The 12,253-nt window shown below is 34.5% G+C and overlaps 1 protein-coding gene across 4 annotated transcripts in view; it reads left to right on the top strand.

The window, feature by feature from the left end:
• ATRNL1 (attractin like 1) overlaps positions 1-12,253 on the top strand; it is a 485,649-nt gene that overhangs the window by 78,840 nt on the left and 394,556 nt on the right. For 2 of the 4 annotated variants that reach the window (XM_080641695.1, XM_080641693.1), the window contains exons 10-13: positions 301-455; positions 7,025-7,109; positions 9,410-9,618; positions 10,630-10,751. In XM_080641695.1, coding sequence (XP_080497821.1) covers positions 301-455; positions 7,025-7,109; positions 9,410-9,618; positions 10,630-10,751 — 571 coding nt within the window. The remainder of the gene's footprint in view (positions 1-300; positions 456-7,024; positions 7,110-9,409; positions 9,619-10,629; positions 10,752-12,253) is intronic. The other 2 variants (XM_080641694.1, XM_080641692.1) reach the window with 1 other exon arrangement.

Here is a 12,253-nt window from a genome sequence, read left to right as displayed (position 1 = left end):
AATTAAAATATAAATTATTATAAAACCATTAGCAATTATTTTTAATATTGTGCTTTGTCAAAGCATCTTAAGGTACTGTGAATCTGGAAATATCTTTCTAAAAATATGAAATTTAGAGGCCCTTTATATTTTTTAAAATACTTGAAGTTTAGAGGACATATATATTAAAAATTGAGCATGTTATTTCACACTTCCAAGGAAAATTCTATATGCAAATTAGATCCTTTATATAATATATATATATAAAATTAGGGAGGTCTTTTTATCTTTTGTAATACATTTTTAAATTTTATCCTGTAGGACTATTTTGAAAGAAAGTGGGTTTGCCAGATACCTTCATTCAGCTGTTCTTATCAATGGAGCTATGCTTATTTTTGGAGGAAATACCCATAATGACACTTCCTTGAGTAACGGTGCAAAATGTTTTTCTGCCGATTTCCTGGCATATGACATAGGTATGTATCTGTTAGGATTGTACAAAGTAGGAAATATCAGAAACTTTTCATGTAGAGATTCTCTAATACATTACTTGATAGCATGTGTATATGTCACTTTAGAGCGATAAATTCAGTGACAGATCATGAGTGGAATTCTCTCTAAATCCAGCATAGTAGGAGTATAAGGCCAGGAGAATATTGGACGGGGGTGAATCAGTGGTGGAGACAGGGGAATTGAGAAGTCTGGGTTTGAATGTCTTTGTTGAAGGCTTTTCTATATCATATTACTACATGAGCACTATATCAGTCTATTTTGTTTGACTGTTACCATTAGTTTTGATAAAGTGTAGATATAGAGCACTATCAAATTAAGTTATAAATAGAGGTAATGCAAGCATTTTAGATATAGTGGGGATAAGTAAAGATGCATTTAAACTAAACTCACAAGATATATGTACTTGATATAGAAAGCTGATAGAATTAGAGAAAGGAATATAGAGATAGTGGAGCTAAAGAAATATGATTTTGGGACAAAATGGAAACAGAAGTAGGAATGGAAGTAATGGAATAATCTTTTGCAGAGAACCAGAAATACAGTGCATTAATACAATTGATTTAATTTTAATTATGTTATCTCTAGTCCTACCAATTTCTGAATATTAAATGAATATATTTTTTTAAAGACTGAATTAAGCTATGCAGTAGACTATTGTAGTGAAAACATATTTTCTTTGTATATCATATTTTAGATAAAACCTAGCTGATATTTAACATATAGTTAGTAATACTTTAGAGCACCTTTCATTGATGGTGTAAAGTGATATACCAATTTTAAGCTGTTAAGAATCATTTTGATAAGTAAAAATAAAAGAAACCCAAGAATAACACATTCAATAGATGTAAGAAGTATACTTTTGCTTTTAAACTCCAAAAAGGCACATAATCTACTTTGGAAAATTATTTTAAGTGGTAGCATATAAAGGAAATTAAGACTCTTAATAAACACTTTGATTTTAAACTATTTTAAGTTTGTTTGGAAGAAAGTAATTCCTAGTAATAAAGTTAAGTATGTATTTTAACTCTAAGCGTGTCATCTGTGAGTCATCTTTATAAAGAATGTGTCTTCAGGATTTTTAGATCCTAAATAATTAAATATTTACTTTTTTGAAATAATAATTGGAAGTGCCGATTCATGATGGAAACGGGATCGTCTCGGCTTTTAGAAGGCTTATAAATCAGCCTGGGATCCAGAAAAACAGCAGATGAAGTCCCGAAGGAGGCTGGCTTGCGAGCTTTCACTGCGGGCTGGGACTGTAGACATACTGCTTTGCCTGTGGTGGCGAGATAGTAAGCTTAGCTCTCTGGGGGTAGATGACAGTTTTGTTTGCTTTTCTTATAAGAAAAACAAACAAACAACCGTAGGAAAAGTGTAGAATTTGTTGTTATTGTTAAAAATCTGTCAAGTGAGATTTTGAACTTTTAATTTTTGCAGATTCTAGGAGCTTCCACTCACTTTCTGTGCTTTAATGAAAAAATTATTGAGCTCTTTTTGTAGCTACATATTGGGAATTTATTTTAATTTCTTCCATATTGTTCGTGGTTATCGTATTCTAGGCTTTATGTATGAAAGAGGCTTGCTGAGGTGGGAAAACATTGAGGTGTTAGTTTGAGATTGGGGGGGGGGGGAGAGAGAGAGAGAGAGAGAGAGAGAGAGAGAGAGAGAGAGAGAGAGAGAGAGAGAGAGATATTAGATTACCTTTATTCTAATCACTTTTCCTAAGTGTCTTCTGAGAGCTAGGCACTATGCTCAGGGCTAAGGGCTTTATATACGAACACCTGTAACCTCTCTAATAACCTTGTAACGAGGTGATAAATTTATTTCCAGAATATTAAGCTGAAGAGAGTGAAAGGCAGTTGCCCAAAGCTATGTGGGTAGTAAGCAGTAGTAAGCAGCGGATCCAGCTTTTGTAACTACTAAAACTTGTGCTGGTCTTTTCACTTGAATATACTGTGCTGTTTGGTTGGGTCCAAAGTATGTTCTTAATTTTGGTAACAGATTATCAGAAACATTATGTTTAATGATGTTTCTTAATAATGTGGAGAGATAGAGTCAAATATCAGTTTCATTTTTCAAGCAAATGTTCAGATTAAAGGAAGAATAACATATTTTAAATAATATAATAATTTAACATAGGATTTTTTTGCCCTGTGCTAACACTAACAACAAAAAACATAACACAACATACAATTCAACATAGGATAAATATTTTTATTTGATCTTATTTGATTATGTCTGTTGAGTTCCCAATAAATTCCCCCCCCCTCCCCCCAAATCTGTTTTTATTCTTCTTAGTTTTGTAGCATCGAATGTTGGGATATTTTCCTGGGAAAAGTTTTTCAGATTTCAGGAAATGCCTTCTAAAAGAATTTGTTTTCCTTATGCAGTATATTTTCTGGAAATAAAATACAGTCATTACATAATGAACCAATAAAATAAATCTGTTTTGAAAAGAAAGAAAAGGCCATCTTGCTAATTTTTCTCTGTGGTACAGAGCCCTAGGACTTTAATTTTGGTGCAGTTCCCTAGGACTTCTATGGCATATTTAACTGGAACATACCTGAACACTTAAGCTGATTGCCTTGTGTTATATCATGTTTAAACAAATAGGAATATTTGTGCTCATACTAATTTTTCATTGCTATAAAATGTGCTATTTCAACTTTACTGCCACAGAAAATTTTAAATAGTGAATGGTGTTAATCTCCGAGGATATAACCTTGCCCTCATAGTTCCCATTATACTATACATGCTAGATGGAGAAGCACATGGTGGTTTTCAAACATGCCTGTATCTTGGCATCTCATTTGAAGGTTGTAGGGGGAAAAGCTATGTAATTTGATTCTCTTAGGTTAGACACTGGGCAGCTACATTTTAAAAAGCGACCAGAGCGCAGCTGCGAAGGGCCACGGCTGCTGAACAAGACTGGCTGGATTATAACACACACCACGATGTTCTACTTACTCTTCTCGTTTGTGAATCTATCTTGAAGTCAGATTTTAAATGTGAAAACTTTAAAATGTTTGTTATTGTTAGCGGTATTATTACTGCACTTGGTTGAAGACTAAAATGATCTTCCTGGTAAAGATAACCTTCTGATACATAATGAGGCTAAAGATGCAATGGGAAAAACATATCCGCTGGGTTGGTCATTAGACATAGTTATAGTTTGAAACCAGTTGGCTGTGGAGAATAAATATTGTCATAAAAGTTAGTTTGCTAGGGTCAGTGGGTCAAAAGGAATCGGGAAGTTTGTTTTTCACACCTCCTGAGTGTCACTTAGGTGTTTTGATGGGAGATTTTAACAATTTACAAGTGAGAAAGAGTTTCATGAATTGAAACACTTTAAAATCTAAGTGAATTTTGAGACAGTGTTTTAAAAGTATAATAAATGATGACCAAGTAGGATTTATTCTAGGAATTTAAGCATGATTCAATATAATTGATTACATTAAGACTTGTTTATTAAAGTCAACAGGAAATAGCATTGTATGTTAAAACCCTGTAAAATAATTTCAATCAATATTGAAAGTCAAACAGTGATGCCCACTTTGCCTAGCAGAGAGTAAAAATTAAATAACTGTTTATTGAATGAGTGCCGGGAGACAAAACTCAGAGAGAAACTCTGAGAATGCGATAATTAGAGTTTAGAATATTAGGCAAGGCTTTACTACTGGGGAAAAACCCAGTGAATCACCATCATTAAAGGGCTGGTGGAAAAATTTTTAGGCAACATCCAGAAATTTGGTTTTTATTGCAAAGGTATTAAAATGGTTAATAGGTTTTTCTCTACATCCATCTACTTTTGAGTCCTGTACACACAACCTTTGTGTTCTTTTTAGCGTATTTCAAGTATGCAACTAAGACTGGCTTATGAACTTGTATTAAAATGTGTCCTTAAAGCATTACAGAAGTATATTTTCATGAAAAACTATGAGTCTTTGTAGAAAAGTTTGCCAATGAATGTGTATTTTCCACTTGTACTGTTTATGCATATTGATAAAATAAACCAGTATCTAAATTCCAGTGCCAGTTCTTAATGGAATTATGTGGCCCTTCATAGGTCAGTAGTCTGACAGCACAACATTCTGATTTCTGAAATTTGAGTTTGCGAAAATAGTAATTCTATTTTTTTGATTTTGTAAGTATTGAGTGTACAGTGTGTAAATTAATATTAGCACATGGTAACACATGTTTTAAAAATAATCTGTATTCCAGAGTGTAAATTACACTTTGTTCTTTATTCCTGTGTGGCTTTTCTGTGGTTGTGGAATGGTATTTCTTTCAGTTTCCATGATGTCAATAACTGTGTGGAATTTGCTTTAATTTGTCCAGCCTTGAACTCTTTATGAAGTGATAATGACCTGAGTGTTCTGGAAACATATTTTCGCCTTGGATAAAAAACATAATTATAGGTTGTAGTCAGACAGATTAATAATGTAAGAGACTTTCAAACGTGAGAATGGGAATAGACTGCATGTAAACAACTTATATTAATTTAATATCAAGCTTTAAGGCGTTTGATAACTTCCACATCTTACAAGAAAACCAATCTAAGTTTTATAGAGACTCCTGATCAAGAATGTGAAAACTCAGCAGCAGAATTGATCTCGCCCATCATTGTGTCTCGTCGTTATTGAAAAGGCTGGAAGGGATACGTGGAAGTCTGTTCGAAACAACTGCTCTATCTTTTCCCTCCCCATTGTGTTGACAGTTTCTGGCAGGCGGGCAAATACCAGCAAGCAGGAGATACTGTGTCTATAGATGCAAAAACTGCTTCCCGACCAGCTTTTCATAAGCGTAAAAGTTAACTTCTATTCTTCCCAGACAATTTTATGAGTGAAAACCAGTTGCCAGCTATTTTAGGAAAATGCATTGATTGTATTGTGTCAGTCAGAATGGGTTAGGTTATACTGTGGCGACGAAGCGCCCTGTCACCTTTCGGGTTCTCTTGAAAGCAAACCCTGGGACAGAGTTCGGTGTCTAGGGTACTGATTAGGTCCTGGGGAAGGGGAGGAAGACGCTGGACTGGGCAGAGGGAAAGATCAAGTCCACCTAGCAGCCTCAGTGCCCATCAGAGTTGTTGCTCACGGGGTGAAATAGGCCTTGATCCGTCATTGTGTGAGGGTGTGAGGGTCACTCCTAGGAGCATAGGGCTGTGGGTTATGAAATTCTCCAGAGCTAAAGCAATGCCTGCAAGTGCTGGTAGCTGGATGATGCTGGTGATAGTGATCCTAGCAAAGGGGCAACAACGCATTCCCTGAAGATGTATTTAGTCAGCACATCTCCATATTCAACATAATTCATTCTTGGAGCCACTCAGTCCACTCCTTTACATACATTTGTTGCAAACTCCTAGGAAACACCTAGATCATTGCTCCGTCTTCTGCAGCTGGGCTCAGGGCTGGCAACTGGTACTCCTCACGTCCCCCCTCCATTATTTGTTCTAGTTACCCCTTACGTCAGCTAGAACTTCTTCTGGCTGTGAAAAGATGCTCAACATCCCTAATCATTGGGGAAATGCAAATCAAACCCACAGTGCAAGGGTTTGTGCACTGCTGGTTGGAATGCAAAATGATACAGCCACTTGAAAGAGTATGGAGGCTCCTTAAGATGTTAAACAGAATTACCATAGGATCCAGAATTCCACTAATGCTAAGACTGTTGTCAAAGACTTTACCACCTTTATTTTTTTATCTGAGTTTTATAGTTTTGGGTCTTTCATTTCTGTAAATGGTGTGAGAAAGAGGTCCAATTTCATTCTTATGCTTATAGCTGTCCAGTTTTCTCAACACCATTTATTGAAGACACTGTCTTTTCTCCAGTCGTATATTCTTGCCTCTTTTGTTGTAGATTAATTGACCATATAAGCGTGGGTTTATTTTAGGGTTCTGCTTCATTGACTGTGTGCCTGTTTTTGTGCCAGTGCGATGCCATTTCGAATACTGTAGCTTTGTAAAATAATTTGAAACCAGGGAGCATGATACTTTCAGCTTTCTTCTACGTTTGTAAGGTTGCTTTGGCAATTTGGGGTCTTATGTGGTTCCATACTAAATATTTCATTTTGATGATTCTGTTTTTAGATATTCTTTCACTGAATATTATATATTCTATTTAAGTTTGTATGTGTGTATGTAAAGTTTGATTTAGTGATTTAACTTTCTATTAGTTTTACCCAGTATTGACATTCATGCATTATTTTACTATATGACCCTTGGTTTATTTGGTAAAAATATGTCATTAAAATTGTTTTCCAATATAAAATATATACCCAGTTTCTTACCTTTCATTTTATTTATTATCATATATTAATTTATTTTTGGGAATTGTAGGCAAAAGTCATTTTTATTTAAGGAATAATGCTAGTTTAATAACAATGCTAAATTATAGGTTATGAAAAATTAATGAGAGGCTTCCTAACTTTAGGTATTATATCATTAATTTGGCCAGTGATTGTTGTATATTCTTTGTCTTAATTTGTTTTTTATTTCATTTTCCTTTTGTTTGTTTTTTATCTCTTTTATTCTAGCTTGTGATGAATGGAAAATATTACCAAAACCAAATCTTCATAGAGATGTCAACAGATTTGGACACTCTGCAGTTGTCATTAATGGGTAAAAGAAATACATTTATCAGTTATACTATCCCATATTCTGTTATTCTTTTAAAAGATATCATTTGTACTTAATGGCTTTGGATTTTATGTATCCCTACTGTACCGTGGAGTACCTTTTGGATCATTAACCATATCCTCCATTCCCTTTTGTTTAAATATATTTAAGGAGTAGGGGAGTTGTCAAAGGAAAGGTTCTGAGACAAAACTTCAGATACTTAGAAAAGAGTCATCTTTCCTTTTTTCTCTTCTCCAGAGATCAGATAATGAATGACCTCCTTAAAAAAGATCAAACTGAATTGATAGAAAGGCTAGTCCCATATTTCTATAGAAGAGAGCAAGGATCTTGAGAAGAATTCATTTTAATTCTGTCATTATTTAATGCATGATTTTTGACACGTCTCTTAACCTCTTTGGACTTTAATATTCTTAAATCCACTGGGAATTTAGACTGGATGATCATTAAGCTACCTTCCTCCTATAAGTTAGTATGATTTTTCTATTTCTTTGGCAAAAATTTGGCAATATGGACACAAGTAACAGTAAAAATATGCTAGCTCATTCATTAGCTTAAATATATAATTCATAATGACATGCTTATAAGTTCATTTTATTACCATTTTACTCAAATTATGTAAAAATTCCCCAATATGATACTAAAAACAGGTAGAAGTTAACTGCTGTACAATGAAACTGTGCAACTGATATCAGTTGGCTTTCAAAATAGTAATAAATGAAATTCAGAGTGTAAACCTATGACCTCTAGGTTTCTCTGTTGAAAAATTGTTTCGTTGATTTCTATTTTACTTCTCTTAAATAGTAAAAGGTATTTTTGAAGCATTTAAAAAGAATACAAAAGAAATGAAATGAAAATACTGTTGTGAGGGACTGCAAAACTTTCTTGGCATTGGTACTACTAATTCAGTAATTGTTTGGGATTTCCTTTCTAAATTGAAATTTTGAAAAAAAATTTTTTTACCCCTCACCTCCCATTCATGCCTCCACCCCCCTGTTGTCTGTGTCCATCGATTAGGCTTACATGTATGCATATAAGTCTTTGGTTGATCTTTTTGATTATTGATTTTAGGGAGGGAGCGAAGAAGGGAGAGAAAGAGAGAGAGGGAGAGAGATAGATCAATTTTTGTTGCTTCACTTATTTATACATTTGTTGTTTGACTCCTATACGTGCCCTGACCGGGGGTTGAACCATTAACCCTGTTCTATCAGGATGATGCTCTTAACCCACTTGGCTTCCTGGCCAAGGTCTACTCTTGTTGGCTTTTTTTTTTGAATTTTATAAGGGGTTTGCAAAACACTATAATAAGATCTCCTTATCTAATTTCTAAATTTTATATATTTAAAAATTATAATTTTAGATAACAATTCTAAAGTACCTTATTATCTATATACTAGAGGCCTGGTGCATGAAATTCGTGCACGGGGTTTGTGTGTGTGTCCCTCAGCCCGGCCTACATCCTCTCGTAATCCAGGACCCCACAGGGGATGTCAGGCCTAAACCGGCAACCCAGGACCGCTGCATGTACCAGTGACCATACTTTTCATACAGGTGAAAGGCATCTTGCTGTTGTATGGGCAGCTACATTTTTTTGCCCTGATTATAAAAGTAGTACATGACATGATCCTTCTGAGGCAGTAGTACCATTTTCCCCATCTCATGGGTGGAAAAACTGAAGTAGAGAGAAGTTATGTAATTGGCTTTGTCACACAGTTATAAGTGTCAGAATCAGGGCTGACTGCAAAATGTGCAAGTCAGAGTCCATGCATGTCATTGCTGCATCATCCTGTTTTTTTTCAGTGTTAGAGTAGCCTTGCCAGGTTTTAATTTTTAAATCTAAGAGACTGTTCCCAATATATAGGGTAAGATCCCTAGGCCTGGCAGGTGATCAGGGCCATTTGCGGGACAACTGGCAGGCGGGGCGATCAGGGGGCCACTGCTGGCACCCGCCTTTGCTGGTGGCCTAGCTCCACCCACTGTCCGGCCCTGTCCCCCATTGTCACTGCCTCCCTCTGGGAGGTGGGGGAGACGTTCAACACAGGAGCTGTCCCGGACCAGGGAGCATCTGCCCCCTGGCATCATAGCGACGGGTCATTCCGCCAGCCGTTTCGCCCTTTGGTCGCTTTGCATATTAGGGTTTTATTATTTAGGATCGCGGTTATCTATTTCTAAAAAAAAATAAAAAAATAGTTTCCTATCTTATAAAAGAATGTTCAATGTATTTGTAAATTTATTTATAAAACTTTAATATTGCTTCTTTAAGATTATTGTTTTGTTTTTATTAGGTCCATGTATATTTTTGGAGGATTTTCCAGTGTACTCCTTAATGATATCCTTGTATACAAGCCTCCAAATTGCAAGGCTTTTAGAAATGAAGAACTTTGTAAAAATGCTGGTCCAGGGATTAAATGTATTTGGAATAAAAGTTATTGTGAATCTTGGGAATCTGGAAATACGAATAATATTCTTAGAGCAAAGTGCCCTCCTAAAACAGGTAAATGTTGTTTTTTTCCTTTCCTTTCCCCAGTCTCTGGCACGAACTTCTCCACTTGCCTAGAAGCAGAAGTGTACCCTGCTTATAAGAAGTACCTTAGTAGCTTTCAGAAATAAAAAATGTATAATCCTCTGATTAGGAATCTAATGTTTGAACTAGACAGCAATTAATAATTTAACCTTTATTAGCTATCTTTAGTTTTCTTTTTAAAATTCCGCATATAATATTACATATCAATATTTTATATATAACATGATCATATATATGAATTATTTTCCTATGTAAATAAAAAATGATTTCAAATAATCCTTTCTAGGAAATACCGTGTGCTTCAAAGAAATAAAATGAAGTAATTTATTATGCATTTGCTATTGTTTTTTTCTTCCTGAATTATTGCCATGCCAGATTATGAAGTTAAAATTTTTTCTTTAGTTTTGATGATGAATGTTTCAGTTTAATATTTTGTATAAAATATTGAATAAATAAATCTAACTTATGAAAAATTACTAGTAAATATTATTTATAAATGAATGACCACGATAAAAATTGCTCAGATTTCTTTAAATGGGTGAGTTTTGTACATTTGCAATGCTACAATTAACAAATGTATTCTTAAATTTTGCTAATCTTTAACTCAGATGTCTCCAAATATCTTTATGAAGAATGATAAACAGTATTTGTTGTAATGTTTTCTTTTTTATCCATAGTAATATATTTTGCTCACAAAATTACCCGTGAGTCTTTGCTCCCTCCTCCATAATGTATACATTTTAAATGGCTATAGCATCCTGGTAGATTAAGTAATTAAGATGAGGGCAGGAGGTATATAAACCCTGTAACAATTAATTAACTACAAAGTTGACTTCATATTGAACTTTTTTTATATTGATGGTCATATTTACGGTTTAAAAATGTCTTAATGGTTCTTGAACAGATGTTAAAAATGTGTGAATTGAGACGTGTGACATTTTCTTTTTTTCATCCTGATGTGTTTGTCTCCCGCTTGTGTAGTAGCTGCTTCTGAGGACAGGTGTTACAGATACGCAGACTGCGCCAGCTGCACTGCCAATACCAACGGGTGTCAGTGGTGTGATGACAAGAAGTGCATTTCAGCCCACAGCAACTGCAGTGTGGTCAGTACTTACGGGTGACGTCGTTAACGGTGCTGCTTTATAATCATTCGCTTACCGTCTATTCGCACTGTGAAAAAATCACTTTACACATTGAGGCACTTGGAAAACATAGGGAATCGCTCTCAGGATGCTGTCAGTTCACTCTGTAGTTTGTTGCTCGGCGTTGTCAGTGTAGAGTCCATTTTAAATTCAATAACTAACTTCTTCTCGTGGATGAGACTGGGAAAATTCTTACAAAGCTGATTAAAAAAGGACTATTAACTACAAATGCTGTCTTTTGTGATGGAAATAGGATTATATGAGCAAGTAATGATCTGAAATAATTTCCAGAGGGTTCTTGCAGATATGCATTAACAGTGGTATGGGATAGTGTTTTGTTGATACACTTTGTGTGTAAGTTTAACCTGGGGTATTGACACTGGCTGTTAGCCTTTCATCTGTTTTGAGATCAGTGGTTCTCAGCCAGAGGCAGTTTTGAACTCCAAGGGCCATTGGGCAATGTGTGTAGACATGTTGGGTTGTTATGAGTTCACTGAGGCTGCTACTGGCATCTATTAGGTAGAACCCAGGGATGCTGCTAAATGTCCTACAGTGCATGAACAGACCTTCTGCAAAATAGTTTTCTGGCTCAGAATGTCAATAGTGATGGGATTGAGAAATCCTACTGTAGGTAGACTATTGAAAAAAATCAAAAATTAATATTTATGGCAGATGAAAATTGATTAAGTGCAGCAAAAATTTACCTTTTAAGTGGGTAGTAAAAAATACCCCGTTTTGTAGATATCAGCAAATTGAAAGAAAAAATTTAAAAGAATTAAAAAGTATATTTAATAGGATTAAAGTTTCCCAAATTGGGCTGTAGCTTAAATCACTAAATAACATGCATACAGATTTTTAACGAAATACAATATATATTATTTTTTTCTGAATTTGTATTAATCAACAAAAGTATCAACTTGTTTTTATAGATAGCAGGTAGTGGTAAAAGGTAAAGAAAAGAGAGTTTGAAAACCAAATAAAAACTTCTGTATCATCTATAATTTTTCTCTAGTACCAATCATATTTTAAAACATTAAGTTTTATGATTCTATTCTACAATATTATTCACAACTTAAAATGGAGGAAAATTTTCAGTTATTGACTCTTTGGGTTGAATCCTTTTGCTTTCATACAGGATGGGGCAAAAGTCGGTTTACAGTTGTGAGTATGTGAAACATGGAGTTTATTCTTGTATTATTTATTAATTATTGTATTATTTTCTATACAAACAACTTTACACTGACTTTTGTCCCACCCTGCATACATTCCAGTGATGTAAGTTTCTTTAATAACAATACATCAATTTTATTTGTTTAATGTTAATATGACATGACTCTTCTTTGAAAATTTGAATTATTTTTTTTATACTTGGATTAATATTCATCTAATGAGTTATTTCAGTGAGTCATGTGGAAATACAAGTCAAGCATAAGGGACTAAATTGGAGAATGTTATTAGATAAA

Source organism: Plecotus auritus (assembly GCF_963455305.1).
Source record: "Plecotus auritus genome assembly, chromosome: 9".
NCBI classification, from domain to species: domain Eukaryota; kingdom Metazoa; phylum Chordata; class Mammalia; order Chiroptera; family Vespertilionidae; genus Plecotus; species Plecotus auritus.
Note: the sequence above shows the minus strand (reverse complement) of the source record. Positions and strands in the feature narration are given on the sequence as shown.